The sequence below is a fragment of the Fragaria vesca genome, linkage group LG2 (genome assembly GCF_000184155.1).
Source record: "Fragaria vesca subsp. vesca linkage group LG2, FraVesHawaii_1.0, whole genome shotgun sequence".
Taxonomy (NCBI): Eukaryota; Viridiplantae; Streptophyta; class Magnoliopsida; order Rosales; family Rosaceae; genus Fragaria; species Fragaria vesca.
In genome coordinates this window covers 20,382,503-20,408,039 of record NC_020492.1, presented here as the reverse complement: position 1 = coordinate 20,408,039, position 25,537 = coordinate 20,382,503, and the positions used below count along the sequence as shown (strand labels likewise).

The 25,537-nt window shown below is 38.5% G+C and overlaps 5 protein-coding genes across 5 annotated transcripts; 3 read left to right on the top strand and 2 right to left on the bottom strand.

The window, feature by feature from the left end:
* Positions 1-410: 410 nt before the first annotated feature.
* On the top strand, positions 411-1,949 carry LOC101305906 (inorganic pyrophosphatase 2-like). The gene is made up of 4 exons (XM_004290982.1): positions 411-747; positions 833-954; positions 1,030-1,231; positions 1,350-1,949. The coding sequence occupies exons 1-4, from the start codon at positions 610-612 to the stop codon at positions 1,722-1,724; spliced, it is 837 nt and encodes a 278-aa protein (XP_004291030.1). The 5' UTR covers positions 411-609; the 3' UTR covers positions 1,725-1,949.
* Positions 1,950-2,203: 254 nt separating this feature from the next.
* On the bottom strand, positions 2,204-5,842 carry LOC101305623 (pollen-specific protein SF21-like). Its single transcript, XM_004290981.1, has 11 exons — positions 5,660-5,842; positions 5,061-5,160; positions 4,586-4,683; positions 4,366-4,454; positions 3,937-3,997; positions 3,757-3,843; positions 3,572-3,649; positions 3,426-3,482; positions 3,245-3,300; positions 2,842-2,977; positions 2,204-2,746 (listed from the first exon to the last, which is right to left on the bottom strand). The coding sequence occupies exons 1-11, from the start codon at positions 5,720-5,722 to the stop codon at positions 2,519-2,521; spliced, it is 1,053 nt and encodes a 350-aa protein (XP_004291029.1). The 5' UTR covers positions 5,723-5,842; the 3' UTR covers positions 2,204-2,518.
* A 5,131-nt stretch (positions 5,843-10,973) lies between these two features.
* On the top strand, positions 10,974-16,851 carry LOC101305330 (serine/threonine protein phosphatase 2A 55 kDa regulatory subunit B beta isoform-like). Its single transcript, XM_004290980.1, has 15 exons — positions 10,974-11,095; positions 11,190-11,317; positions 11,827-11,930; positions 12,065-12,163; positions 12,290-12,409; positions 12,715-12,918; positions 13,086-13,177; positions 13,477-13,595; positions 13,957-14,080; positions 14,239-14,362; positions 14,919-14,987; positions 15,100-15,191; positions 15,288-15,365; positions 15,481-15,548; positions 15,858-16,851. Exons 2-15 carry the CDS (start codon positions 11,203-11,205, stop codon positions 15,992-15,994), a joined length of 1,545 nt encoding a protein of 514 aa, XP_004291028.1. The 5' UTR covers positions 10,974-11,095; positions 11,190-11,202; the 3' UTR covers positions 15,995-16,851.
* Positions 16,852-17,721: 870 nt separating this feature from the next.
* LOC101305032 (NADH dehydrogenase [ubiquinone] iron-sulfur protein 7, mitochondrial-like) lies at positions 17,722-19,673 on the top strand. The gene is made up of 2 exons (XM_004290979.1): positions 17,722-18,196; positions 19,112-19,673. Exons 1-2 carry the CDS (start codon positions 17,796-17,798, stop codon positions 19,344-19,346), a joined length of 636 nt encoding a protein of 211 aa, XP_004291027.1. The 5' UTR covers positions 17,722-17,795; the 3' UTR covers positions 19,347-19,673.
* Positions 19,674-20,654: 981 nt separating this feature from the next.
* LOC101304732 lies at positions 20,655-25,537 on the bottom strand. Its single transcript, XM_004290978.1, has 6 exons — positions 25,131-25,537; positions 24,755-25,032; positions 24,463-24,552; positions 24,316-24,387; positions 24,069-24,185; positions 20,655-22,022 (listed from the first exon to the last, which is right to left on the bottom strand). Exons 1-6 carry the CDS (start codon positions 25,462-25,464, stop codon positions 20,853-20,855), a joined length of 2,061 nt encoding a protein of 686 aa, XP_004291026.1. The 5' UTR covers positions 25,465-25,537; the 3' UTR covers positions 20,655-20,852.

Sequence of the window (25,537 nt, the reverse complement as noted above, 5' to 3'; positions counted from 1 at the left end):
GATTTTCCAGGGAGCATTACAAGCACAATCCACAAGCCATGGCCCATATCTTTGTTTGCTGGCAATCCATTTGCAATCGAAGAAACTGCCACCTTTTTGGGATTGGGATCCAGCATTACATGACTTGCATATTTATCTACTCTTACCCATACAAATATGTACATGCACATACAAGGCGTGTACCGAAAATGTTAGTGATCAGGCTAATTTGATTGAACCACGTAACAAACAAACATATGATACAACAACACTCCACAAAAATGTGAAAACCTTTTAAACGGTGGCTTAATTTAGTCCTTAATTATCGAGGGTTAATGCATTTCACACCTTGTCTACAACTGTAACGAGTAATGGGCATCGAATATTCCTATTGGGGTTCGTATTTAGGTCTCTATATAGTTGTTCACCGTATGACGCAAGTCACCCAAAAGTGTCCACTAAAACCCTTTCCTTTCCAAACTCGGAGGGATTCCCATTAGTGCTTTCTACGCTGCAATCGATCAATCTGCTTCCACAAACAAACTCTATAAGTATCCAACTCCATCAGCCACCTGATCAGTATCTCTTATAAACCAGAGTCGTCTCTCTTTCTATCTGTGATTCTTATCAATGGCGAGGTTGGTCGTCATTTTCGATTTCGACAAGACGATCATCGACTGTGACAGCGACAACTGGGTTGTGGAAGAGCTGGGTATCAACCACTTGTTCACTCAGCTCCTCCACAATTTTCCTTGGAACGCTATTATGGTTAGTCTATATGAGTTATTGGTTTGAGTTTGGTTTTATTTCATTCTGAGCTAATGCTTGTGTTTATGTATTTCAACTATTTCAGGATAGGATGATGACAGAGCTTCACCATAGGGGAAAGACGATTGAGGACATTGAAGAGTGTTTGAAGAAGGTTCCACTGCATCCCAGCATTGCCTCTGCAATCGAATCGGTCCATGCTTTAGGGTAATTTCATCTCCTGATGTTATCTGATCGATCTCTAATTAATTGTTGTGGTTCTAATTGATCTCATGTATGTAGGTGTGATCTGAGGATTGTGAGTGATGCAAATGTGTTTTTCATAGAGACAATCTTGAAACATCATGGGCTACTGGACTATTTTTCAGAAATCAACACCAACCCAGGCTTTGTTGATGAACAAGGCAGGCTTAGAATCTTGCCCTACTATGATTTCAGCTCATCATCTCATGGCTGCAACATTTGCCCTTCCAATATGTGCAAGGTGAAATAATTAGTGTACCATATTTTATGTCGTCAGATTGTCGACGTCTTTTATTACATACACATACTAGGTATCAGAGAAGAGAACGTTACATGATTTTGGGTTTATATTCCTACAGGGTCTGGTGATGGAGAAGATCCGAGCTTCTGTTTCGGCAGATGGAAAGAAGCAGTTGGTCTATGTTGGGGATGGAACTCCCGATTTTTGCGCAGGCTTGAAACTTGAAGAAGGAGATGTCCTGATGCCAAGGAAGGACTTTCCTATCTGTGATCTAATATCTGCCAACCCATTGCTTATCAAGGCAAAAATTCATGAATGGAGCAATTGGGATGAGCTTAGTACTAATTTGCTAAGCACAGTGAACAATGCCCTTATTGATGAGTCTGCGAAAACCGATCAATTGGTTCCACTTTGCAAGTACCAAAACAGTTCGATATCTGTTACTGCCCATGAAGCCCTTCAGAAAGCTCTTCCAGTTTCACCTCCCCACTAGTTGAGCTAGGAAGTTTGGCAATGGCATTTCCTTACTCATTGGATACAATGGAGTGTCGTTATCATTGGTGCTTGACAAGTTACATATGCACTATGATAGACTGGAAATGAAATACAATTGCATCAATACTTGTCATATAAAGTTAAATATGTACTATGATGAATGTGACACTTGCTATTTGCCACCTTATCATGCAAGCCATACCAGGCTCCACCAATCTATCCTTGGCTGCAGGCAGTTGATTCATCCATTGAACTATACTGTGGTGTGCCATCATCATCAACCAAGAAGCAGAAAGGAGTATAATAATATTGCATTTCACTTGGTTTATAATCATCCAATTGAGAAACACTAAAATGAGCAATGAGCTGACACATGAGCCACCATGAAAGTTGAAAATTGAGTTCCTTCACCCCTAGAACAAAGTGTAAGGAAAATTAAATAAATTGATAGATATAGTCATATAGATCATCTAATTTGGACACATAAGAAAGCAGATCATCATCCAATTTTATACCATTATTTATAATCGTCCTTTGTTTATAGTTTGTTGAATAATTCTGAGGATATACAGACAAACTAGCCATCTCCCTCCCTCAAGTAACATTACAGACAACAATTGAAAGAATGATATCTGCTACTTTCCTTATGAACTTTTACCTTGTATCTTTCACTCTCTTTCTATATCTACAGAACCGCTAACAATACCCTGTTCTTTTTTTATCCCCAACCAATCAAGAGAAAATTTCAAGCTCATCAAGTAGATTGCAAGAGGCGAAATTTCAAACCCTTTGTCAACAACTTATATCATGAGGTACCCGAGTCTTTATCGGTTTCAACTTCAAACCCATGCTTTCTGGTGAAAGAAGCTCTGGTGCGATGCAGGACGGACTCAAGGGGCTTCTTGGGCTGACATTTGACTGAGAAGGCCTGTATAAGCCATAACCCATGAGGAAGTACTCCAATGGTATCAACATTGCATGAGGCTGCTCCTCTGTCACCATTGATCCACATGCCTGAACCTGCAGGTCACCCACACCACCAGTAATAAGCTTGCTTAATATTCATATAGAGATGCAACAGGTATTTTCATAGGTTCTAGACCTGGATCGCATACCTCAACCAAGGCACTATATCGCCTATCTAATTTTGATGTCATGTAGAGAGCTTCCGAGTGAAAGGGTGAGTTCTCACCAACAAATATTAGTGAGCGACATTGTAGCTTACGCAATCCATCAGAAATGTCGGGTCTCCTGAAAGAAGATGAAAACAGAGTCCATGGTTGAAATGGAGATTCCAAAAGTACAAAGGTAGTCCGCAACAATTAACCAATTGATGCAGCACTAGTCTTCTCCATATATTGTCTGATTGTCATAGTGGTTGCATTATTACACTGTTTGCAATGCAAGCAAACATGACTCCCAAAACAAGGGAGCATCAATATTTTCTTAAATAGAGAGTGGTGATAAAAAGATGAGAGTAAATGATAAAGTAAAACTAATATTGGGAACGGGATATACCCATTGATTGCTTCAAGAAACCGCCAAACATTTGAACTCCGCCTTTCATCAAGCGACTGTTATAGGATACAAGAGTGAAACCAAATATGCAATCAGCAGTTTGACACATCATTTTGGTACGTACACAAATCAGAGAACTAGTATAAATAATGGACATATTGACAAAGGTTAGATGACTAACTCTTCTGCATGCCTGAACTATATCTGATTCTGGTACTTGAACACTGCCACGAACTTCCTGCCACCAAGATTTAAAATGTTAACAATGAAACCAAACCACATGTATAAAGATAGATATTTGTGCTTTAGACTAGAACAATGGCAGACCTTGCTGAAGTAGCGCTTAAGCAATATCTCCTTTACCACACCACACATACCATAGAAGTACAGTAAATTTGACATCACCTGAAAATTAAGAGGGAAAAAAAGAGTTAGGATGTGCAAACCATTTGCTCGATATTCCAAACACTACAAGAGTTGATACATCGAGGAAGGGTGAGGGGAGAGGGAACCTTATTATACAACCATTCTGTCCAGCATGGTGCTTTGCATATTGGAGAAACGAGTATCAACCCCATAACACGGGATCTGTATTTCATCTGTTCCCAAAATTATGGAAAGATAATCAATAAAAGTCTTATTGAGATGATAACAAATAGTACTAATGTGCACAGTGAGGATAGAGATCTTACAGCAAAATGAGTAAGAATGTAAGCTCCAGCTGTAACCCCCATGCACATCACTGCACCAAGTCTACGGGAGAAAGAAAAAAAAAAGATACTTTTATTTGCCTTCATATTTCAATTCATCATACTAATTAAAGATGAATGACTATTAAAGAGAAAACAAAAGGTCTCTCTCTAGCTTTTAAAAGGTTCAACGAGCTTTGTGAATATCATGTATTACTTGAGAGTTGAGACCCGGGTTTAGAACATTGTTATTCACATAATTTCGTATCTAAAGTTGGTAGATGCGTGCAAATATCTTTTCAGACAATAAAACCAGAAGCCTTTTCAACCACTACATAATTGAGTTAACCATTTGATTGTAGAAACTATCCGATAACTCTAAACAAGCTCCTGATTAACATTAACTTAATGCTGTCATGAAAATTTGATTACCCAAAAAAGTTGAGAACTTCGGCAATCTGATCTACTAAATCATCAGTGGAATACGCAGGATCATCAAGGCTAATCGCTGAAGCTCCAAACTGAAATAGTTCTTGAAGAAAGCACGACATAAGAACTTATGTGAATAGCAGTCAATGGAAGAAAACTGCAACAATTTAGGCAGGAAGATTAAGCAGAAGCATGAAATGTATTCAGTTATTGAATTACAAACCTCGTGGCCGGGAGGACTAATATGGTATATGCAAAAGTTGTGGAGCAGCAAAGAACATGCTTCTGGACAAAAGAATAATCCTTGAAAGCAGGACATATCTGAAAATCCACAAAATATGACAAACGTTAAGTTGGAAATTAGATGTATAAAAGATTTACTAATATTCATGATATCTCTTGACCATAATTTGTTTACCAAAGTCAATAAGTCACCATTCTCTTATGTACTACACAAAAGTCATTTTCCTTAGAACTTAAAATGTTTAATGACGGATCTAATAGAAATAAAGCTTCAGTATTTTCAAAGAATCAGTTGGTACAATGGCGTCATCCGAGAGGTAAAAGCAATCAACTTGATTACCTGACAATATTTCTTCCGGAAAAACTAATAGGTGAATTTTGATTTCTTAAGTTTGAATAGTAAAAGAAGTGCAACCAAGAAATAATTTCCAGTGGCTAAGTTTTGTTTTACTTACGATTTAAAGCTAAATCAGGATAAGTGACAAGAGCTGGTTTGTCCTGATCCCCCAACACAGCAACGGACACATAACCATGCCTAGTTTGTACAAGATGCTCCTGCAGACAGATTCCATCATAGAGTCCACTAATTCAGTAAATCAAATTGAGAAAATAATACGAAGTTCCAAAAACAGAATAGTGACCAAAAGCTTGCAAATTGCAATAATTGTAGTAACAATTCAACACTAGAAATTCGAACCACTTTTTCCAGGTCATTTACTCCCAGAGTAGAAGAAACTACAAACCAACAGTACCATACCAAAGTACACCATCAAGTAAAAACTCAACCAAGCTAAAACTTTCATCCTTGATTCCAATAACAATACACAATCAAACAAGTAGTTGACCTAATTTGCTTTTGAAATCGAGCTATCTGGAGCTAAAAAAAAGCAAGAATTCCAATTCAAAAATTTCATAAGCCATAAAACTTAACCTGCATTCAACAAGTTCATATAAATTCAATAACAAAATAGAACACCAAAATCAGCTTCATTTCTTGAATGCAGCATTGACCACAAAAATGAACAAACCAATCCCAGGAGAATAACGACTGTACCTTCCCACAGAGAGAAGCCCCCTCCATATCCACCGACACTGAATCACCACTAGAATCCCCCATTTTTGATATTTTGATTTTTTTTCCCTCTAATCTAATTTGGCTCAGGTTTTGAAATGGGTGAGGGCAATGGGCTTGGCTTTCATGGCGGTATAAATACAATGCTCTCTCTTTCTATCTCTCTCTGGGTGTCTGTTTTAAATGTTTGACTCGCTCTGAACTCGCACGAGTCACCGACGCTTAATCGCAGAGCCTCACGAGCGGACCGTATATACCAACGGCCTCTTCTTCAACCCCGGACACTGGTTTGGCTTAACCACGGTTAAGCCCCTGAAGCCGACAGTTTCTGCGCTTTTACTAATTTGTCCCTTGTTTTTAATTTTATAAGAAGGATAGGAAAGTAATAATTGTCTTTGGTTTGCTTCTGTATTTGAATTTTGAAGGTGCGACTTGTCCTTTAATGCTGAGTTTGTTACATGAGTATATGATGTATATATATATATATATATATTATTTTTTTTAGTATATGATGTATAGGGAGCATTTTTAGTGAAGACTTTTAAGTTAATAACTAATTGAGGATTTTTCGGTTTATGGTTTAAAGACTCATTTTTCAATCACATTTTGACATCTCATTTGTTCAATTTTTAGGTTTATATGAGTATATCATTTCTACAGATTTTCAGCCAAATTGAATTGGTGTTCGTTAAGATAACAAACTAGATCAAATTAATAGATGAACCAAATCTGTCAAATATGAACCGTTCAAGTTCATAATTGATAAATCACACTTATGAATGTCTTAACAATTTTCAATACATACAGCTAAAAATTTGGAGAAATGATCTACTCATAGATACATATAAACTGAACGGTCAATATGTGGATATAAGATTGAAATGTGGGATAAGCCGAAAAGTCATCAACATAAGGGTCCTCATTAGAAGGGCTTTCATGATGTATATATGTATATCTATGAGTATATGATGTATACCTAAGTATCTAACTAAACTGCGTATATGAATAACTGAAATTCGATCATATGCATGGATTCTATATATAGTTGATATGCAAAGATACACATTGTTTCTGCATAATCCACTATCATGGCCAATATGCCTTTGGTGTTACAAGGGCTCTCGAATATGGAGTGAGTAGAGATCAGGAGAGAGAGAGAGAGATTCAGCCAGCCCCTTTCTATATATGGGAAGTCTTCATTTTATAGCTAAAGGAGGTTCCCTCTTATTACATATTACCAATGTGGGACAAGGTGCATATAACTATTATCATGGTGCCTTAATGTAGAGCTTGGAGGAGGACCTTGCGGATGTGGTACCGATGATATTTCACCATGGCAAGGTAGCTTGGATGTCGGTTTACCAGAAGTATGTCGAGGGCGGGGCCCTTCGTGGTTAGAAAACAGTCTACGAGGTCGTTGCTTATGCTTGCGGTATATATACCAACAACACACATAGATATAGAGCAAATTTTTCTTATTTTTGCTTTGCATGGTAGGCTTTCATGCTATCAGTTAGATGATTCTGTAGTTGGAACATCATATATATAACTTATAAATAGCGCAACATGCAAAACATATTCTTCATTAGACCTGTTATATAGTGATATATATAAGTTGGTACCTATCATAATTAGCACTGCAGGCATCAAATTCTAAATGTTGGATTTGACACAGCTAATTTCAGTCCTTTCAGTAGAAAACGTATTCTAAACATGCGTAAGAAATTCGTTAATATATATATATATATATATATATATATATATATATATATATATCTCATTTAAATTCTACCAATTTCCTCTCCATGCATATAATTATTGCATATATATATAGTTGCATACATGCACACTCGATCTATATCAAATGCAGACAAGTCGCTATTATCGATCGGTAGTAGCTGAAAAGGGTATACGAGAGGCTTCTGTCAACTTAAAACCTAGCTCTATCGGCCGTCCATATATGACACTTACCAACTTCACGATCTGCTTGTCTTCAACAGCCTTCATACCAACAATCAGCTTACGTTAATGTTGGTGCTAACCTGCTCTAGTTTAATCTGGTTTTGGAACCACTTCTTCTTAGGTTACACTCTTGTAAGGTTTATAACCCAGAATCTTCATTTGACCTGGAAATCCACATAAGATCCCATATCCCATCACCATTAACCCACCAACCACAATGATTTATATACGTACGTACAGTACTCATAAAAAAACCTTTATATATTTCCTAATCAATCAATTCATTTTGATGAGCCAAGCGAGGTCTAAATTCAACGCAGAAGGCGTTAGATTGTCAATTATTTTAACTTACAGGCAAAACAAATAATAATATATAGCATCCTGATTAACTGATTATATATTAACCGTGAAACCAATCTAAAATCCTAATATTCACGTATATTATTCACAATATATCTCTGTACAGAAGCCAAATCCACGTAGCTGTAAGACCACCGACACCTCAAATCGAGCTCCTTCTATTCATAATTTCATATGAGGTACACTACTATAGTTTCCAACAAGAACCAGAAGATGTGTCGGTCACAGGTCACCGATGAAACCCAGGAACATGATTATCTATATGGCCCCAAAGCAATATCTCAATAATTAATTTGTAAAGAAACCCATAGGTTTAGGGATACTAATACGTACTTAATAATGAAGATTATATGGAATTAATAATGAAGTTAATTGTGAGGAAAATGGTTGTTGAGCTTTCGTAATCTGTGGTTTCACATCGGTGTAATGACCTTCCGTCTCTTTCATCAATTAATCTCAAAGACCCCTTGTTGTAATTGGTCTTCTTTTTCCTTGTGCTAATCACGAATAAGATTTTGCATCAACATTGATAGTGATATGCATCTTATGATCGAGCATAATGTTAGTAATGCGCCCTTTTGCTTATTGATTAGCATAAACAACCAATTGTCTAAACTAATACTTGAGCACGGTTGTAAATGTCATATTATTATCAAAAAGATTAACGAGAATGTCATTTACGTGGATGAATTTTAAATCATCGATTTCGGTAAATATTGAATGAGAATATTTATTTGCATAAATCGTCTATAACGACACATAAGCACAATATATTAGTCCGATATAGGGCTAAAAAATTAAAAATCAGGACGAAAATACTTAGATTGTTCGTGGACGATGGAATAATATTCCTTTGGTGTAAATGATGGCATAAATTTTGAAGACGTCCAAGTATGAACTCTAGGTAGATAAGGTGGAGAAAGGTCAGCCCGTTTTGATGGGAGAAAAGCTGGACTACATGGTAGACTTGTGACTCATCCTTGTCGCTAGACCTTATTGGATCATGAACCTAACAACATAAACTACACGTGACCAATTCAGTGTCGACACCCGGAGAATCGTGGCCCCACTTTCAAGCTCTTTTTGAGCTAGATGGCCCAACTCTCATAATATTGGACGATATGAGATGTTTTAGAGCAGGCTGCTATTCGAGTCTTGGCCCAAGGTCAAAAGCCATTCCAAATAGCTCCCTCCAGGCCCAATTTTCTGATTTGGGCCTTACACAAATACATGGTTGTAAATTCGCAGTGTACTTTCCAAATGATTTATATATTTGGGTGAGTCCGTGTGACCAGCCGACGCATCAGACTCATAATTCCAATTTCTAAATGTTTTGTAAGTTTTTATGCCAAATTACTTCTATCATTAGCAAGCTAACTACAATTCCTTTTCTGATGAAGTATAAAATGTAGAGAAAGAGAGATAGCAAGAGAATCATCATTTTATTCATTGATAGGAGCCCTTTATATAGAAATTACACAATACCAATATGGTAAGAATACGAATATATAGATCTAGTCAAACTACATATCCTAATAGCATAAGACTAAGACACACATAAAGAATATCTAGAAAAATACATAATATCCTAGAACATTTTCTTATTTTTAATTGATGTTTTTGTTGCCATGAGATTGGAAGGTTGAAGCATTTGAGTGTTTAGATCAATAAGCTTACGCAACAATTTCTCGTAAGTATGATTTATATGATTGTATAAATGTTGATTACAAAATCATGTGTATTTGTAGTAGTCATTTCCTCTCACGATCAAAGAGCCACGTCTTTCCTTTCAAAAAAGAGAGAAAAGAGTCACATCGATCTATTCTTTATTTGAGGGTTCAAGGGCGGCTTGAGCCCTGTGCCACTAAAACTCATGACAATGATTTTAGGGTTGGAGACGGTAATTCGTATTGTAATACTGTTTAGAGATGTCAACTAAGCGGGTTGTTATGCGTCAATGGCACTAAGTGTTATGTGTGGTTAGGGGTTTGGCTCGACTAACTCATATATATCATCATTTGTGACAGACCCGTGACTATTTTTAATAGAAAGAAAGAAAAGTTGCTTTTGGCTACGTTGGGTTGTTATGCGTCAATGGCACTGAGCGTTATGCGTGGTTAGGAGTTTGGCTCGACTAACTCATAGATGTCATCATTTGTGACAGACCCGTGACTATTTTTAATAAGAAGAAAGAGAGTGAGGAACATTTACCCACCACCGATATTTCTCATATTTTGTAATTATTTTCAAGTTAGAATAAAAGTGTTGATGGTTCTTTTTAAAAGATAGAACAATGCTCGATGATAAAAGAAAATAGTACAATGACTTTAATTATTGAAAAAAAGGAAGAAGAAAAGAACAAAAATGAGGATGCAAAGTCAGCAACACATACACAACAGTGACAACACCATTTTTGGTATGAAACACACAACACAATAACTCATCTCATCTTAAACACCTAAATTTGTCTCTAAAGAAACAGACTGATGTTTCTTGTTCAAAAGAAAAAGAAAAAAGAAACACACTGATGTTCAAGCCTGCTTCTCCCACCACCGTTCAACTCTTTACCGTCGCCCAACCACCACCGTCGGATTGAAGGAAACCAGTGCATTGTAGTCTACGCAGGAACGCACTCGACCACATCCATAAAGCCAAAAATTATACAAAACGCATCTTAATATAAAAATCATATTAGTCCCTTTCAGTAGTAATCACATCTGAAATTCTAACATATCACCATTCACCACCACCTTTCTTCCATGTCATTATAATTATTCCTCTTCTTTTCCAGGATCAATATTTAGAAATAAAAAAATAAAAAAATAAAAGGCGAGTCGGGCCATAATAATTTAGATGTTCACGACCAATCGAGCTAAAAAGCTACGTCCCGCTGCGTCATTCTCTTCCCCTCTCTATTTTCAGCAACCCAAAAAAAAAAGAAAAAGAGTAAAAAGGAAGAGATCAGAGACAGACAGAGAGAGAGAGAGAGAGAGTGGAAATTCCAATCCGTACGCGTCAGGCTTGGAATGGATGAAGAAGAAGGAAGAGACACTCTGCATTTGATTCTCCGATGAAGATTGTTCCCTAAATCCAACCGTGAGATTCTTTTCTCTCCGTTTTCAGATCGACGACGCATGATAGATTTCTGATTTGCTTTTCACGATTCGGCGAGTTTTCGCGCGGTTTGTAGTGGTGTTAGGGAAATGAACGGCGGCGGAGAAGGTCCGGCGACGTCTGGAGCGGCGGCGACGGTGCCGCTCGACTGGAAGTTCTCTCAGGTCTTCGGAGAACGGACCGCCGGCGAGGAAGTTCAGGAAGGTACTGTTCTCGATTCTCGATTCGATTGCTTTCAGTCTCATTCTCATTAGTACTATTTGTTCAACGCTGCGATTATCATTTATTGGATGATTCGGTTTAAATTGATGTTTGGTGATGTTGAATAGAAAGAATGAAATTAAGATGAGTTTGATTATAGACGGAAGCACTTGAGCTGTAGTCTGCAGGGTTTATGACGTGGATGGTTTAGTTAATGGCTGTTTTCTCTATGGCTAATCATCGATGAACATTTGGAGTTATCTTCTTGTGGTTGTGTGTGGTTCATGCCTATTTGCTTAGAAAGAAAACCACGGAATTTGATTGATAAGTATTTGTAATAAAGTAAACGGAATAGCAATTAGGAAGGATGCATCTCTTTGGAACAATGGTTGCTCCTGAATGACTACTTTTGAAGTTTATGATAAGTGACTTTAGGTGTTTGGGGAAAGCGTGCATTGTATATTACGCATACGAAAGCACTTACTGTGGTTACACTCTCACTGGTTTTGCAGTTGATATAATATCTGCTATAGAATTCGATAGAACTGGAGACCACCTTGCCACTGGAGATCGTGGAGGGCGGGTGGTATTATTTGAAAGAACTGATGCCAAGGAGGTGAGTTAGTTGACGCCATTTTTAAGGGAACGGCGGTGGATGAATGATTTCTTTATATTCATTTGGGACAATTTCTACTTTTGCTACTCTGTTTTGATTTAGTTCTACTTCCTTGTTATGTACTATGAATATAGAATGGTGCACATCGGAAAGATCTGGAGAGAATGGATTATTCCATGAGTAAGCATCCTGAGTTTCGATATAAAACTGAGTTCCAGAGTCATGAACCTGAGGTATCACTTTCTGTGCGCTTTACCTATGATTTGTGAAACTTTTTAAATTAACTTATGAAAATTTTGTCTTTGCCGGCTTCTGAATTTGACTTAACTTTGTATCTTTTTTGTCATCTTGAACCTCAGTTTGATTATTTAAAGAGCTTGGAAATCGAGGAAAAAATCAACAAGATTCGATGGTGTCAGACAGCAAACGGTGCACTGTTTCTTCTCTCAACTAATGACAAAACCATCAAATTCTGGAAGGTGCAAAAACCATTTCCATATGCAACTTTTCGATGATTTCCTTCCACATATTTCTTCAGTTACTTTTAAAGGGCATTAGTTGCATTGCCTTTTCAATTAATAGCTTGTTCAGAACAAAAAGATGAAAGTTATCCTACCATTTCACTTCTATACCTCATTCTCTTCCTGAACTCTGTGTGTGTGTGTGTGCAGACTGTAGTGAAATAATTTCTCTTATATTCATCTACGACGCTAGGTTGTACAACTTGAAATGTAATTTAAACATAATTGATGAAACTTTCTAATCAAACTGCAATGCTGAGCAGGTCCAAGAGAAGAAGGTAAAGAAATTATCTGAGATGAATGTGGATCAGTCTAAATCTTTGGGAAATGGTCCAGTTGTTGACAGTACACCAGAAATTTCCAAACCATACCTTGCAAATGGAGTATGCAAAGATAACCACATCAGCTTCCCAAGCAATGATACTTCTATTCCAGCTGGGGGTTTTGCATCCCTGCGAATGCCTGTGGTAGTAGTACTTAACCTTATATGTTTGTTTTCTGAAGGCATATGAATTTAGTACAAAGATATTATGTTCTACTCTCTCTTTTTGCTTAAACAATCAGCACTTTATTAACATCTTCCGAAAGGATTTACAGTTATTCAGCTCTAACACTAAAAATTTGTTGGATTCAGGTGACCAGTCCTGAGACAAGTCTTCTGGCTAGATGTCGAAGAGTCTATGCCCATGCCCATGACTATCATATCAATTCCATTTCAAATAATAGGTACATTTTCTTTGTTAATTTTGAATTGTATGCCTCCTTTTTTCTTTAATTTCGAAGCAACTTTGTATGTTCATTGTCTTGATACTTTTACTTGAAGTTGCATCACTTTAGTTTCTTGATCATGGAGGAGAACACTATATTTGTTTATCTTCCCCATTTATCAACAGAACAAAAGGGAAAAAAAAAAGATTTAATAGGAGTCTTATCTATTCTTACGTACACTTTGGTATTGTTTCCTGGCTATTATCTTGCATGGTCTATTTTGTTATCCACTTATGTTCCTTTCTCTTGTCTTGTAGTGATGGCGAAACTTTTATATCAGCTGATGATCTGCGAATTAATCTGTGGAACTTAGAGATCAGCAGTCAAAGTTTTAATATTGTTGATGTGAAACCTACAAACATGGAGGATCTAACTGGTTGAACCCCTACCACTATGATCACAATTTTCTACTACATAGATTTCACTTTTATTTTATTTTTTGTTTAGTTTAGTTTTTTTTATTTTTTATTGTTTGGCTAGTGTAAAGATTTTCATATAAAGGAATATGTGGATCCTTGTCCAGAATCAGGGTAGCTTGCATGAATCATGGTCTTTCATTCTGTCATATTGTGGACAGTTTTCCACTCAAGAAACATGCTGTCTTATCTTTCTACTGAGTTGCTTGAAGATTTTTTATGTATAAAAGAAATTCTAAGACGAATCTCCCTTGTTCTGATGTCCTCTTTTGCTTGCTTGTTTCCTTTCTCATTGATTTATTATGTGTTGAATGTGCGTAGAGGTGATAACTTCAGCAGAATTCCACCCTACTCACTGTAACACGTTGGCATACAGTAGTTCAAAAGGCTCAATTCGTCTTATTGATCTGCGGCAGTCAGCTTTATGTGACAATCATAGCAAACTGTGAGTTAGTATTCATTTTTCTCGCTCCGCCTTCCTTAGTTATTCTATATACTTCCGCACCTATCAAAGATGATTTGTTATGACATTCTTTTACCAAATTAGTCTTACTTCCTGATTCTTTTTTTATAGTTTGTTCTAATTGTTTCATAACGGTACAGGTTTGAAGAACACGAAGCAGCCAGTTCAAGATCTTTTTTCACTGAGATAATAGCCTCAATTTCAGATATTAAGTTTGCTAAGAATGGAAGACATATACTTAGTCGTGACTATATGACTCTCAAGGTTCATATCTTCACATCTATCTTAAAAGTTTGACTTTTTATTTCATATGTTAAGCTTCAAATATCCTCATTCTAGGTCTTTCCCAAATTAAAACTGTAGATGGTGGATATGGGACTTGTTCCATACCCCTACATGGGTCTTACCCTCAACATCTTACTTCTACTACTTTCTTGGCCGAATATGTTATGTTATATACTAAGCAACAAGCCTTAGGGAGGGTTGAATACTTGAATTCCCAAAGAAGCCCATGGTTGATAAATTTTCTTGTAACTGCAGCCATTAGTAACTGCTCTTCATTTTGTTTCTTTCAATTTTCTAATAATAACTTTTTGCTAAGGAGAAAAAAAGAAGAAGCAAATTGGTAAGAGCGAATGCCAGATGCTTGGAGTGGTTTACTCTGATATTTAGATTTGAATACCCTACTATTCAATATTGTGCTTGCACTGCTTTTGGGGCATTATAGCTTTGGTCTTCTTAGTTTCTTATTCTTTACCCCATCCCTAACTAATTCTGCTCTCTCACTTCTTATTGTTTTGTTCTTTTTCTGGGGTCTCAGCTGTGGGACATCAATATGGATTCTGGCCCAGTTGCGAGTTTCCCTGTTCATGAATATTTAAGACCTAAGGTGATGTATTCTCTCAAAAAACCTACTTAATTTAGATGACTTAAAACAAAGATTATGCAATTTAGAATTATACCATGACATGCAATTTATTTTAGTATGTTTCCTTTCTCAGCTGTGTGATCTGTATGAAAACGATTCTATCTTCGATAAATTTGAGTGCTGTCTAAGTGGAGATGGAGCTCGAGTGGCAACAGGGTCTTACAGGTTAGTATATGCATGCTCGTTATTTTAATTCAATCCCTGACCTATATTCTGTGTGGCAACTTGTGAATCAATATATAATTTCTTGTGTGATTCCAGCAATCTGTTTCGAGTGTTTGGTTGCTCTGAAGGGAGCACGGAAGCAACGACATTGGAGGCCAGCAAAAACCCCATGAGGTATGTTTAAAATAGGCATGCAATCTTATGACCACATCATTATGAGTCTAACAAACTATCTTATTCACTATTATTTCTATAAAATGATGCTTAATTATTTCTCTTGGAATTCTAGGAGACAAGTCCAAACACCATCAAGGCCTGCTAGATCTTTGGGAAATCTTCCTCGTGTTCTGAGGCGAGGTATGTGTTTACTTACGTGTGATTTTTGTATATGTAAACATTCTGAAAAAATTGAGTGGCTGCGTTTAAAGACCACATCATTTGTTTCAACTCGGAAATAAACTTCTCTTTTGGACAGGATTTTGCATTTGAAACAGTTAGATTTGATATGATACTGCTTTCTTTAGTTATTTCCTAGTTAGTTTGATTTAATGAGTATTTGCTTTATTCAATGATGTGATTACTCAAGTGAGTTGACATATAATTTGTATCCATGTTTCAGTTGTCGGTTTGACTAACCAATGTCTCTTTTCCTTTAAATTATAAAAGGTGCAGATAACTCTGGAGCCGATACAAACGGAAATGGTTTTGATTTCACGACAAAGCTGCTACATCTTGCATGGCATCCTACTGAGAATTCACTTGCATGTGCTGCTTCAAATAGCCTTTACATGTATTATGCGTAAAATGGTATGGGAAGTTGTACTTAAAGGCAAGCAAGGCTCTTCTGATTGCTTTTGATGAAGGTTGACAAAGGCTGCTTTGCCTTCTTTCCCAGCTAGCTATTTGGTGCTGCACCCTTACTTATAACCTCTGCAAACCATTACTTAACTGTGCGACATCAGGAAACCTTTCTGCTGATACAAAATTTTTCAAGAAGAAATTAATCTCCGGATTCAGGTGGGATACTGCTGTTAATGCTATATCATAAAGCGGATGGTTTGTCCAAATTGTGTATCATTAGTGGAAGAGATGTGATATTAGCTGATCTGCCTACTGTGAAAGAGGTACCGGGTTGAAATTGCTGCTACAGTGGAAAGCAATCAGGTCCTATCCTGAAGCTGAGACAGTTGTGTTGCATCAATTCTCATTGATACCTTGGCCTCCAACCTTGTGTTATCTGAATTAGAGTTAAAAAGGCTTGTGAAATTCATCCCTGTTGTTTTTCCTTCTAACCATTCTTTCCCCTCCAGAATCTGCTGATTTTCTAAGATCTTTAGCAAGTATTCGTACCTTTGGATTGAAGGCCCTCATGCAAGACTTTTCTTTCAACAGTTTCACTTGGAACCACGATTTTGTGGGTCTCAATTCATATGGTTTTCTGGTGTTTATTGTTTAGGTTATGTTTCTGCTGTACTCAACTGATTAGTGATCTTCTCCATAAAGAGGAGGGTCATATAATAGTAGAGACTACTATTGTTGAATTAGGTGCTTCTTTCGCTTATGTAGATTGTGCTGAAAAAAGTGCTTCTGTTGTGGATAGGAACTGTAACAAGTTTTTCTTTTACTATTATGAATTAGTATTCAGTAAATTCCTTAGTTTTCTTAAGTCGGTTGTGAGTTGATCTAATATTTTCCATACGAGTGGTGAAGATCGTCTTAATAATAAGAATTACCTTCTGCTTAAGACATGATCGGACACCTACCCAAATGGAAAGCTTTTATTGCGCGATGGGTTCCGGGCAATGAACTTTCTTGTTATGGTCCTAATTCTGCCACATTCTCTATATAACAAAATGTATGAGATCATAAGCAGTTCCCATTTGTAGTCGTTTCACAAGTCCCCTTGAATTCTTTATGCACAACTTGAAGTCTACTTCGAAACTATGTAAAAAGATTCAACAGTGGACAAATTGTATCCAAACTAATAAACCGACACCCAAATGTTATCGAGTCGGTAGGAACGTTACTCGTTCGGTATCAATTTCACGTATTTGTGTAGAACAATTGAATCGATCAATGTAGCTCAATCTATATACCAACTTTGTTTTGAAATTGTTATGTACCGATATTAACTAGATGTTTCAAGTTCGATTTCATCACCGTTTGTGTTTTGTATCAAACGGGTTTAAATTAGGTTTACGAGGAGAAGTGAAGATTTTTTTCTTTTCTTGTTATAAGTATGTATTGTTATGAAAGATACACGTAGCGTAACTAGTTAATAGTGAGTCGTTTTTGTTCCTGTGTTTCACATAAGTTGTGGATTGTTTTTTTGACTTTCTCATACTTATATCATGTATTCATATCTAAATTGCGTATAAATGCAATTCTTCATTCTCAGGAAAAAAAAAGAAAAGAAAAAGAAGACGTTGGATTTCTATTTATTTTCGGATCATAGAAAATAAAAAAACTCAGATAGTAAAAATATATAGAAAAACCTCCTAAACCGGTAACCGCCTGAAGTCCTACAATTGCAAAACTAGAGCGAAGAGCCTCGTCTCGGGCCATTAGAGCTTCTCCCTGAAACCTCAGCTCCTCAAGACGGCCATGGCTTTGCTGACTCGAGTCCCGCGCGTGCCTCTCCAGCTCGGCGCCCAACGCGCCCTCGCCCTCCACACCACCCCGTCTCTCTACTCCTCCGCCACCTCCTCCTCTCCGGCCACCTACGAACGCCCTCCCCCGCCGGCCACGTCGTCCCCGGCCGGACTCTCCAAGGCGGCGGAGTTCGTGATCTCCAAGGTCGACGATCTGATGAACTGGGCCCGGCGTGGCTCCATCTGGCCCATGACCTTCGGCCTCGCTTGCTGCGCCGTCGAGATGATGCACACCGGCGCTGCCCGCTACGATTTGGACCGCTTCGGTATCATTTTCCGGCCAAGCCCTCGCCAGTCCGATTGCATGATCGTCGCCGGCACTCTCACCAATAAGATGGCCCCGGCTCTCCGCAAGTGAGTCTTCTTCTTCCTCCCTCGTTCCCTATTTGCTTCAATTTCAATTTGTGTGTTTGTTAGGGTTTCGGATTGAATCTACGAATCTGTGTGTATGAGATTGGGAGCGGTTTGGAATATTGGAATTTGTCTAGGTTTGAGCTCAATTTGATTTTGGTTTTTGAATCCAATTAAATGGGAATTACATTTCCACGTACAGAGACCTCATTTGCATCTGTTATGCTACTGGAATCGTAAATGTCTAAGTAGGTAAATGGTTTTCAAGTGGATGGCGAGCACTAGCTAAATTTCAGTCACGGTTGTGTTTAGGATTTTGGGAGTCCATAGTTTCCTTGATCTTGAGAAGCTCTTAGCTTTTCCATCTGACTTGGTATGAGCCAGTAAATAATGACCAATTGAGGGCAAGAATGCAAGATATATCGGATAGTTCACCTGTTGGCCGCTATGTCAAATCAAACAAGTCTTTTGGTTTGTGTTAGCTTCTTTTTATTCAGTTTATATTATGTAGAAAGCGAGCTGTTATAGTTTACTTGCATTCCTGGTTGTAATGGTAACCACACTTGTATCAGTTCAGCTCGATTTGACTAAACTAGAGAGTTTCATAGGGTTTTGTGAATCCCTCCCAGCCCTGAACTGTGTAGTGCAAAACTTCAGTTATGCTGATAGTGCATCCTGGGGTATTGGCTGTAGTTAATATTACACGCGCTCACAAACTCAAGCTTGTTTTCAAGACTGCCTATGTTGTATAATACATTTGTTCTTTCTGATTTTATTCTCAATGCTCCCCCATATTTTAAATTTTGTACTTGTTGTAATCTCTCTGGCTCTTCACTTGTTCAGTCTTTTTGTTATGCGTTATGCACAAGTAAACAAGGGAATAGTGGTATTGATCATCAAAATGAAACTATCTTGCAGGGTTTATGACCAAATGCCTGAGCCTAGATGGGTCATCTCTATGGGCAGCTGTGCAAATGGGGGTGGCTACTACCATTACTCGTATTCTGTCGTCAGGGGATGTGACAGGATTGTCCCTGTTGATATCTACGTCCCGGGCTGTCCTCCCACTGCTGAGGCCCTACTCTATGGCCTTCTCCAGTTGCAGAAGAAGATCAACCGGCGCAAAGATTTCCTCCTCTGGTGGACCAAGTGAGGGCGTTCATGTTGCATGTTGGGCAGCTTTGGTTATATCCTATCAAATAAAAAGTCAATCCAGGGTGGTTTGCCCTGGCTAAGCACCATGTAAAGGGAGACATTGCATTGGCATGTTATAAATTTAGATCTCAGGATGTCCTTTGTTGTGCTTTGATTTTTTGTTCTGTTGCTTTTGGAGCTATAATAGTAGCCACAGATTCTCTAAAACTTGATTTTTTTTCTAAAACTGTACTTGTTTGATTGTTGAAAGCTGCTTATAGTTTTTGCTTGACCTGGGATCGAGTAAGCTTGGAATTTGCAAGCGATCTCAATTCCAAGTTGCCGTATATTGTTGTTTGTTTCAAATCCTTAATACCGTTTATCTCTAGAGATGATGCGCATTGTAGATGATTCTCAGAAGGGAAAGAAAGGTAAAAAAAAACACTTGTAGATGTACTGGTGCAAGCAGTAACTGTGTTTAACAAATGGCAGTTACTGTGAAGGAACCGAGTACGAAACATTGTGTTTCAAACACACCACAAAATGGTCATTTTCTTTCAATTGTTGATAGCTACACGATCCTTTGTAAGCAAAGCGGGAGGGATGGAGTGGCTGCAGATCAGATATTTTAGATTTCAGAAGGGAATGAGAGGATTTTTGTGCTTGCAAAATTGTACACTACATGCTGAGAAAGAAATAATGAAGCGCATTAGAAGTAAATAAAGCAATATTTACACTAGAATTGCAAGCTCTCTTTGCTTAGATTGCTATACTACTTCAAATAATAGCCGTTCACTAATTGCCTCGTGTACTTTGAATTGATGTCAATTTTCAAGCTTGTCGCACGCTATTCAATTCTCCACATCCACAAACAATAAACAATTCTAAAACCCATTAGACCGCAAAAAAAACAGGGTTAAGAACTTACCATGATATATCACCGAGGCCTATTCAGAAGTACCCAGGATTTGTGGAAGCGACTAATGCAGTTCAGCCCCGAAAGGCAAAAGTAGCACATTCGGCCGGAAGGAATGAAGGAATGAGAGAGGTTTTGATTGAAAGAGAAGGCAGGAAGAGCATTGTTACAGAGAACGAAAGGATTATGGAAGAGAAATTGACTAGGAAATGAACACTGCCTGTGTTCTGCAGATACTCTAGAACGTTTATATAAGATTCAAAGGAGACTGCTCAATAAGACGATTTGTGACTGTACATGCAAGAACAATGAAGAGAGATGCATTTTGATAGCAAAGGAAACATTCTCATCGAACACATATTCATTCGAGAAACACCAAAAACAACTAGCAACACGTAACCATGTCGATGTCCACCATAAACCAAATTATTCAAATAGAACAAAGATAGGATTCAGGAGGAAATAAAAAGCATGGGAAACAAGAAATTTAAGATCTAGCAATAACAAATAACTGAAACAGTACAAATCCAAATACAGAGTTCCATAAAAACACTAACCTAACTAGCCTTGCTACAGAAATACAACACAACCAAATATTAAAACCCACTTTTAACTCTGTGGGGAAGTCTTGGCAACTCCACTTGGCTGAGCAGTCTGTGAAGCAGGAGGAGCACCAGCACCAGCAGCATCATATGCCCCACCACGAGTGTTTCCATTCGCTCCTTCAGCAGAATATGCAGGAGGCTGTGTGTATCCTGCAGCCCCATAAGATGTATTGTAGGGTGGTGCCTGCCCATAACCTGGCTGACCAGACGGCGGTGCACCATACGCTGGGGGGCCACCATAGCCTGCCTGAGCTGCTGTAGAACCATAACTGGATGGTGGGACACGTGCACCAGAATCAGGCTGAGCATATCCGGAAGGTGGAGGCTGAGAATGGGGATAACCTGGATGCACAGCTGGTGGTTGACCATAGCTACCGGGAGTGGTGGGTGACTGAGCAGGAGGCTTTTGTGCTTGAGGTGGTGCTCCATATCCAGGCCCATATGCAGATTGAGCAGGTGGTTGAGTCCCATAACCAGTTTGAGAAGTTGGGGGCATTCCATAACCTGGCTGAGAAGGCACTTGGGGCGGGTAACTTGCAGGGTTTGGGCTAGGCTGTTGATTGGCAGTGTATGCTTGCTGGCCCCCTGGAGCAGGCTGCACAGGAGGTGCTTGGGCTGATTCCCCCTGAGATCCATAAGAGGAAGTATCTGGAGCTGGGTTGCTCACATTACCATAGTTGGCTGCAGGATAACCATGTTGATCATATGCTGGTGGCTGGCCATACCCAGATTGAGGTGGTGCCTGATATCCACCATAGCCATCTTGAGAATAACCTTGTCCTTGCTGATTATAGCCTGAAATAGGCGGCTGGCCATAATTGTAGCTAGCATTATCCGCTGGCGCAGCAGAACCACCAGGGTTTTGCTGCTGGTGTGAGGGTTGTTGGGAATAGTAATCATAACTACCTCCCTGAGAGGTCTGCTGAGTTGGTGCAGCAGCTGACTGATCCCAATTGGTGGGATATCCACCAGATGCAGGTTGAGGAGGATAGCCAGGATAAGAAGGCTGAGATGCATTATATTGAGGTGTTGCACCAGAATATGCTCCAGACTGTCCATATCCATAACCAGGTTGTTGCATTGGAGGACCACTAGGAGCCCAGCCAGTGGGAGGACGTGTTTGATAACCTTGCTGTGAATATCCTCCACCCATTGCTGGGTTTCTAGCACGGTTCTGCAAGAAAATTAATCTCACAAATAACCATGGCGAACTTTCCATGATGCTGGATATGGTGGAATATAAAATGCAAAGGATGTATAGGAGCAGACATTGAAAATAACTAACACAGGAAATCTCTAAAAATGAATATATCACATAAAAAGGAAAGGAATAAAATATATATATATCCATACAGTGAATAACAGGTTCCACATTGTATTAGGAAGAGGTGTAAACGCCTACATACCGTACTGATGGTTGTTTTAATTGAGTTACTCCAGCAGAAGCACCCTCTCCCTATTTGAAGCGAATGGGGTACAGAAAAACACAATACTATACAAGATTTCACAAAAGCAAACAAGCATACAGAAGTACTGATGCTGTAGATACCTACATACCATACTGGTGGCTCTACTAATTGAGTTTCTCCAAAAGAAGCCCACACTATATTGAAGAATAAGGGGGCAGAGTAATAATACTACAGAACCTTTTATGAAAGCAAATAAGCATATAGAAGGTAACAGCCATGGCAATGGAGTATGTTCGAAGTGCATAGGGTTTTAGGGTAGAAAACACAAACTGTAGAATCAAGAAGATCCAAATAATTGATACAAGCTTCAACATAAGTGAAGCATTGCACTAGAATCAAATAATGGAGAACTACAGTAACAGTCTCATTAAACCAAAACAGAATCTGTGTACGTAATTATAACAAAATGACTCAAGTTTCTATAGTTATTAGCCTCCATACTATCAACAGAAGCTTCTCTCCGAAATATCATTACTAAACACCAGAAAATGGGATTTAGAACCATACCAGAGTTATGCAGAGGGAACACCAACATAAAGGATTCCATGTTGGTGTCACCAATGGTCCAATACAATCTAACCCTACAATAGTCCCAATGAGAATATCAGTCATATGGTACAAGAGTAATAAGCATATTTGATGGTAGAACAAGCTGCTATCCCGATAATATTTGCTCACTGAACAACCAACAATTCTATGTTTATATCACTGGCATTGAGGTACCCAATATGACTGAATAACCAACAATTCTATGTTTATATCACTGGAATTGAGGAACCCAATATGACTGAATAACCTAGGACCGATATACAACACCTCCCCCCACAGGCTAAATTTTCAATGAGCAATAACTTATGATAGTTCAAACTGCTAATCCTAAACACTGTCAGAATCTTAAGGTCAAGTTAACCACTATCTGCATCAATAAAAACTAATTGCAGATACACAAAATATCTATTTGAATGACAATGCAAAACACCTTCAGTTTCTACATATACATTTAGAGCTTCATCCAGATAAGATCCAAATGAGTTTCTGGCAGTGATATTACCATGCCAATGAGTTCCTCAACTGAAACTATTAAACCAATGATTCGATATTCAATGCAGCCTGTTCCTTCCAGTGTTAAAACGTTAGACTAGAACTCTTGCAAATACACTGTGCAACAACATTGGCGGAAAACACAACTCCTGGATCACATGGAGAGGTCTTCAAGGCTATGCACTTGTCTGATCCTTCATAACCACATAACACTTGATTCCAAAAGGGGACTTCAACATAATGTTGTCCATCAACAAAATAAAGGGGCACTGTAGCTCAAGTGGAAATGATAACTACAGCTTTCATTATTCAAAGCAGTGAAAGCACAAAGGAGCAGAATACTCTGCTAGACTAAGACATTCAAGATTTTCTAAGTTTGGGAAGAAAAAAAACACATCATAAGAAATCCACTTAATGGATACACGTTCAATGCACATTATAAAAGATGAAATAAGAAAAAGAATATGTAACTAAAACAACCAAATGTGAATGCACCATCATAAGACAAAGGGAATCCAAACAAGTTGCCAATATAAATAATACATATATATGTAGATGTATATGTATATGCATGAATTTAGAAAAAAGAAAAACTTATGGCAAGAAATAACATCAATTTTAGGAATGACATCTAATGTAGCTCTTCAAACTACCAAGAAATTCAAAGCACATAGTACCCGAGTTTGCAGATAAATACCAACTAGACATACCTCGCTAATAACTTCATTCACCAACTGTTTGGCAGCTTCAATTTGTTCACTAGTTCCATCAATTTGTACTGTCCTTTCGATTGAGGTGTCACCGGGGGGAAGATGCAAAGGAATCACCTGCATGGACCAGGACATTCAAATTAGAAAACCATTTGAGTTATTTTACGTTAGCACCCCACTGCCTTATAATTGCTCATATGACAGGGAAAGGAACATATAGGAAAATTGACCAGATATTCAAACAAACCTGGATACGAGCAGCAGTACTAGCTTGCATATTTTTAATAGTTTCCCCTCGTTTACCAATTACAAGACCAACCTGATAATTACAGAGTCACAAACTGTCGAAAACCAAATATCACTACATGTTAAAAAACGCAGGAAACTCATGTACCTTGTTGTTAGGAATTTTCATTACAAATGTTTCAGCTCCTGCTTGTCCAGTTGATCTTCGAGAAACTACAGCAGGACCACCTGATTCAGCCTGGTATAAACATACATTCGTAAGTACCAATTTTAGTTAATTTTGATGACGATCTAGAACTTGAAATAAAGCATGCATTTTATTGGTTAGTGATAATCTCCAGTTTCTCCGATATATCACAACTACTAGTGTTTCACATATAGATACTAACATAAATAATACTTCAAACTTATAGTTACCAAGAAACATTGCAGACCATTACCTCAGCAAGAACTTCATTTATCAAATGCTCAGCTTTTGAGATCTGCTCTGGAGTTCCCATGATCTCCACCTCCCTAGTAGGACAGTTGAGGTCGGCATCCGCATCTCGAGTAACCTGAATCTTGGCTCCTCCTGACTGAGCCTGAAGATACTTAATAGTCTCTCCCTGTTTACCAATAATAACACCAACCCTGCCATTCGGAACCGCAATCTTCTTGCTCCCTCCTTGGAATCCATACGAAACTGGAATCGACGATGGAGCTGAGTAAGGCTTGGCATCTGTATCAAAATCACATTCATCATCAATCAAAACTCTAGCGCATCGAATCGAAACAAGTAGTGCCGCAACTAACTAAATTCGAGATAGGAAGACGAACCAGATGGAATGGAGCTGAAGCCTCTGTCACCGGAATCGTAGCCGCCGCCGTTGTCAACTCTAGGGCGCTTGGTTTCGAGTCCGGCGGCGGCGGCGACGCCGCTACTGGCGTTGTTGTACAAGCGAGCAGCAATCTCCTGGGCGCGCTGCTTGGCCAGCTGGATGTCGTCGACGGGGGGAGGGACGCTGCTGTAGGACGTCGGCACAGAGTCGGGCGATGAGGAAGGGAGGATGGGGGCTGAGAAGCCGGTGACACGGCGGGTAGTAGGCTCCTCGTATTTTCGCTTATTGCCGCCGGAATCGGGGCCGGAGGAGTATTGAGCTTCGTCGGCCATCGTCTTAGCTCCAACAGAAACAAACCCTAGAAGAAGGAGAAGACGAAGAAGAAGAAAAGAGATAGAGAAACGA

Coding starts and splice junctions, on each gene's coding strand:
- LOC101305906 (XM_004290982.1), top strand. CDS start 610: ATGGCGAGGTTGGTCGTCATTTTCGATTTCGACAAGACGATCATCGAC. Junction 748..832: donor TTCCTTGGAACGCTATTATG/GTTAGTCTATAT, acceptor CAACTATTTCAG/GATAGGATGATGACAGAGCT. Junction 1,232..1,349: donor GCCCTTCCAATATGTGCAAG/GTGAAATAATTA, acceptor ATATTCCTACAG/GGTCTGGTGATGGAGAAGAT.
- LOC101305623 (XM_004290981.1), bottom strand. CDS start 5,722: ATGGGGGATTCTAGTGGTGATTCAGTGTCGGTGGATATGGAGGGGGCT. Junction 4,455..4,585: donor TTAGTCCTCCCGGCCACGAG/GTTTGTAATTCA, acceptor GAACTATTTCAG/TTTGGAGCTTCAGCGATTAG. Junction 3,650..3,756: donor CAGAATGGTTGTATAATAAG/GTTCCCTCTCCC, acceptor CTTAATTTTCAG/GTGATGTCAAATTTACTGTA.
- LOC101305330 (XM_004290980.1), top strand. CDS start 11,203: ATGAACGGCGGCGGAGAAGGTCCGGCGACGTCTGGAGCGGCGGCGACG. Junction 14,363..14,918: donor GTGACTATATGACTCTCAAG/GTTCATATCTTC, acceptor CTGGGGTCTCAG/CTGTGGGACATCAATATGGA. Junction 15,192..15,287: donor GTGGCAACAGGGTCTTACAG/GTTAGTATATGC, acceptor GTGTGATTCCAG/CAATCTGTTTCGAGTGTTTG.
- LOC101305032 (XM_004290979.1), top strand. CDS start 17,796: ATGGCTTTGCTGACTCGAGTCCCGCGCGTGCCTCTCCAGCTCGGCGCC. Junction 18,197..19,111: donor ATGGCCCCGGCTCTCCGCAA/GTGAGTCTTCTT, acceptor ACTATCTTGCAG/GGTTTATGACCAAATGCCTG.
- LOC101304732 (XM_004290978.1), bottom strand. CDS start 25,464: ATGGCCGACGAAGCTCAATACTCCTCCGGCCCCGATTCCGGCGGCAAT. Junction 24,186..24,315: donor GTACTGCTGCTCGTATCCAG/GTTTGTTTGAAT, acceptor TGGTCCATGCAG/GTGATTCCTTTGCATCTTCC. Junction 22,023..24,068: donor TGAATGAAGTTATTAGCGAG/GTATGTCTAGTT, acceptor ATTTTCTTGCAG/AACCGTGCTAGAAACCCAGC.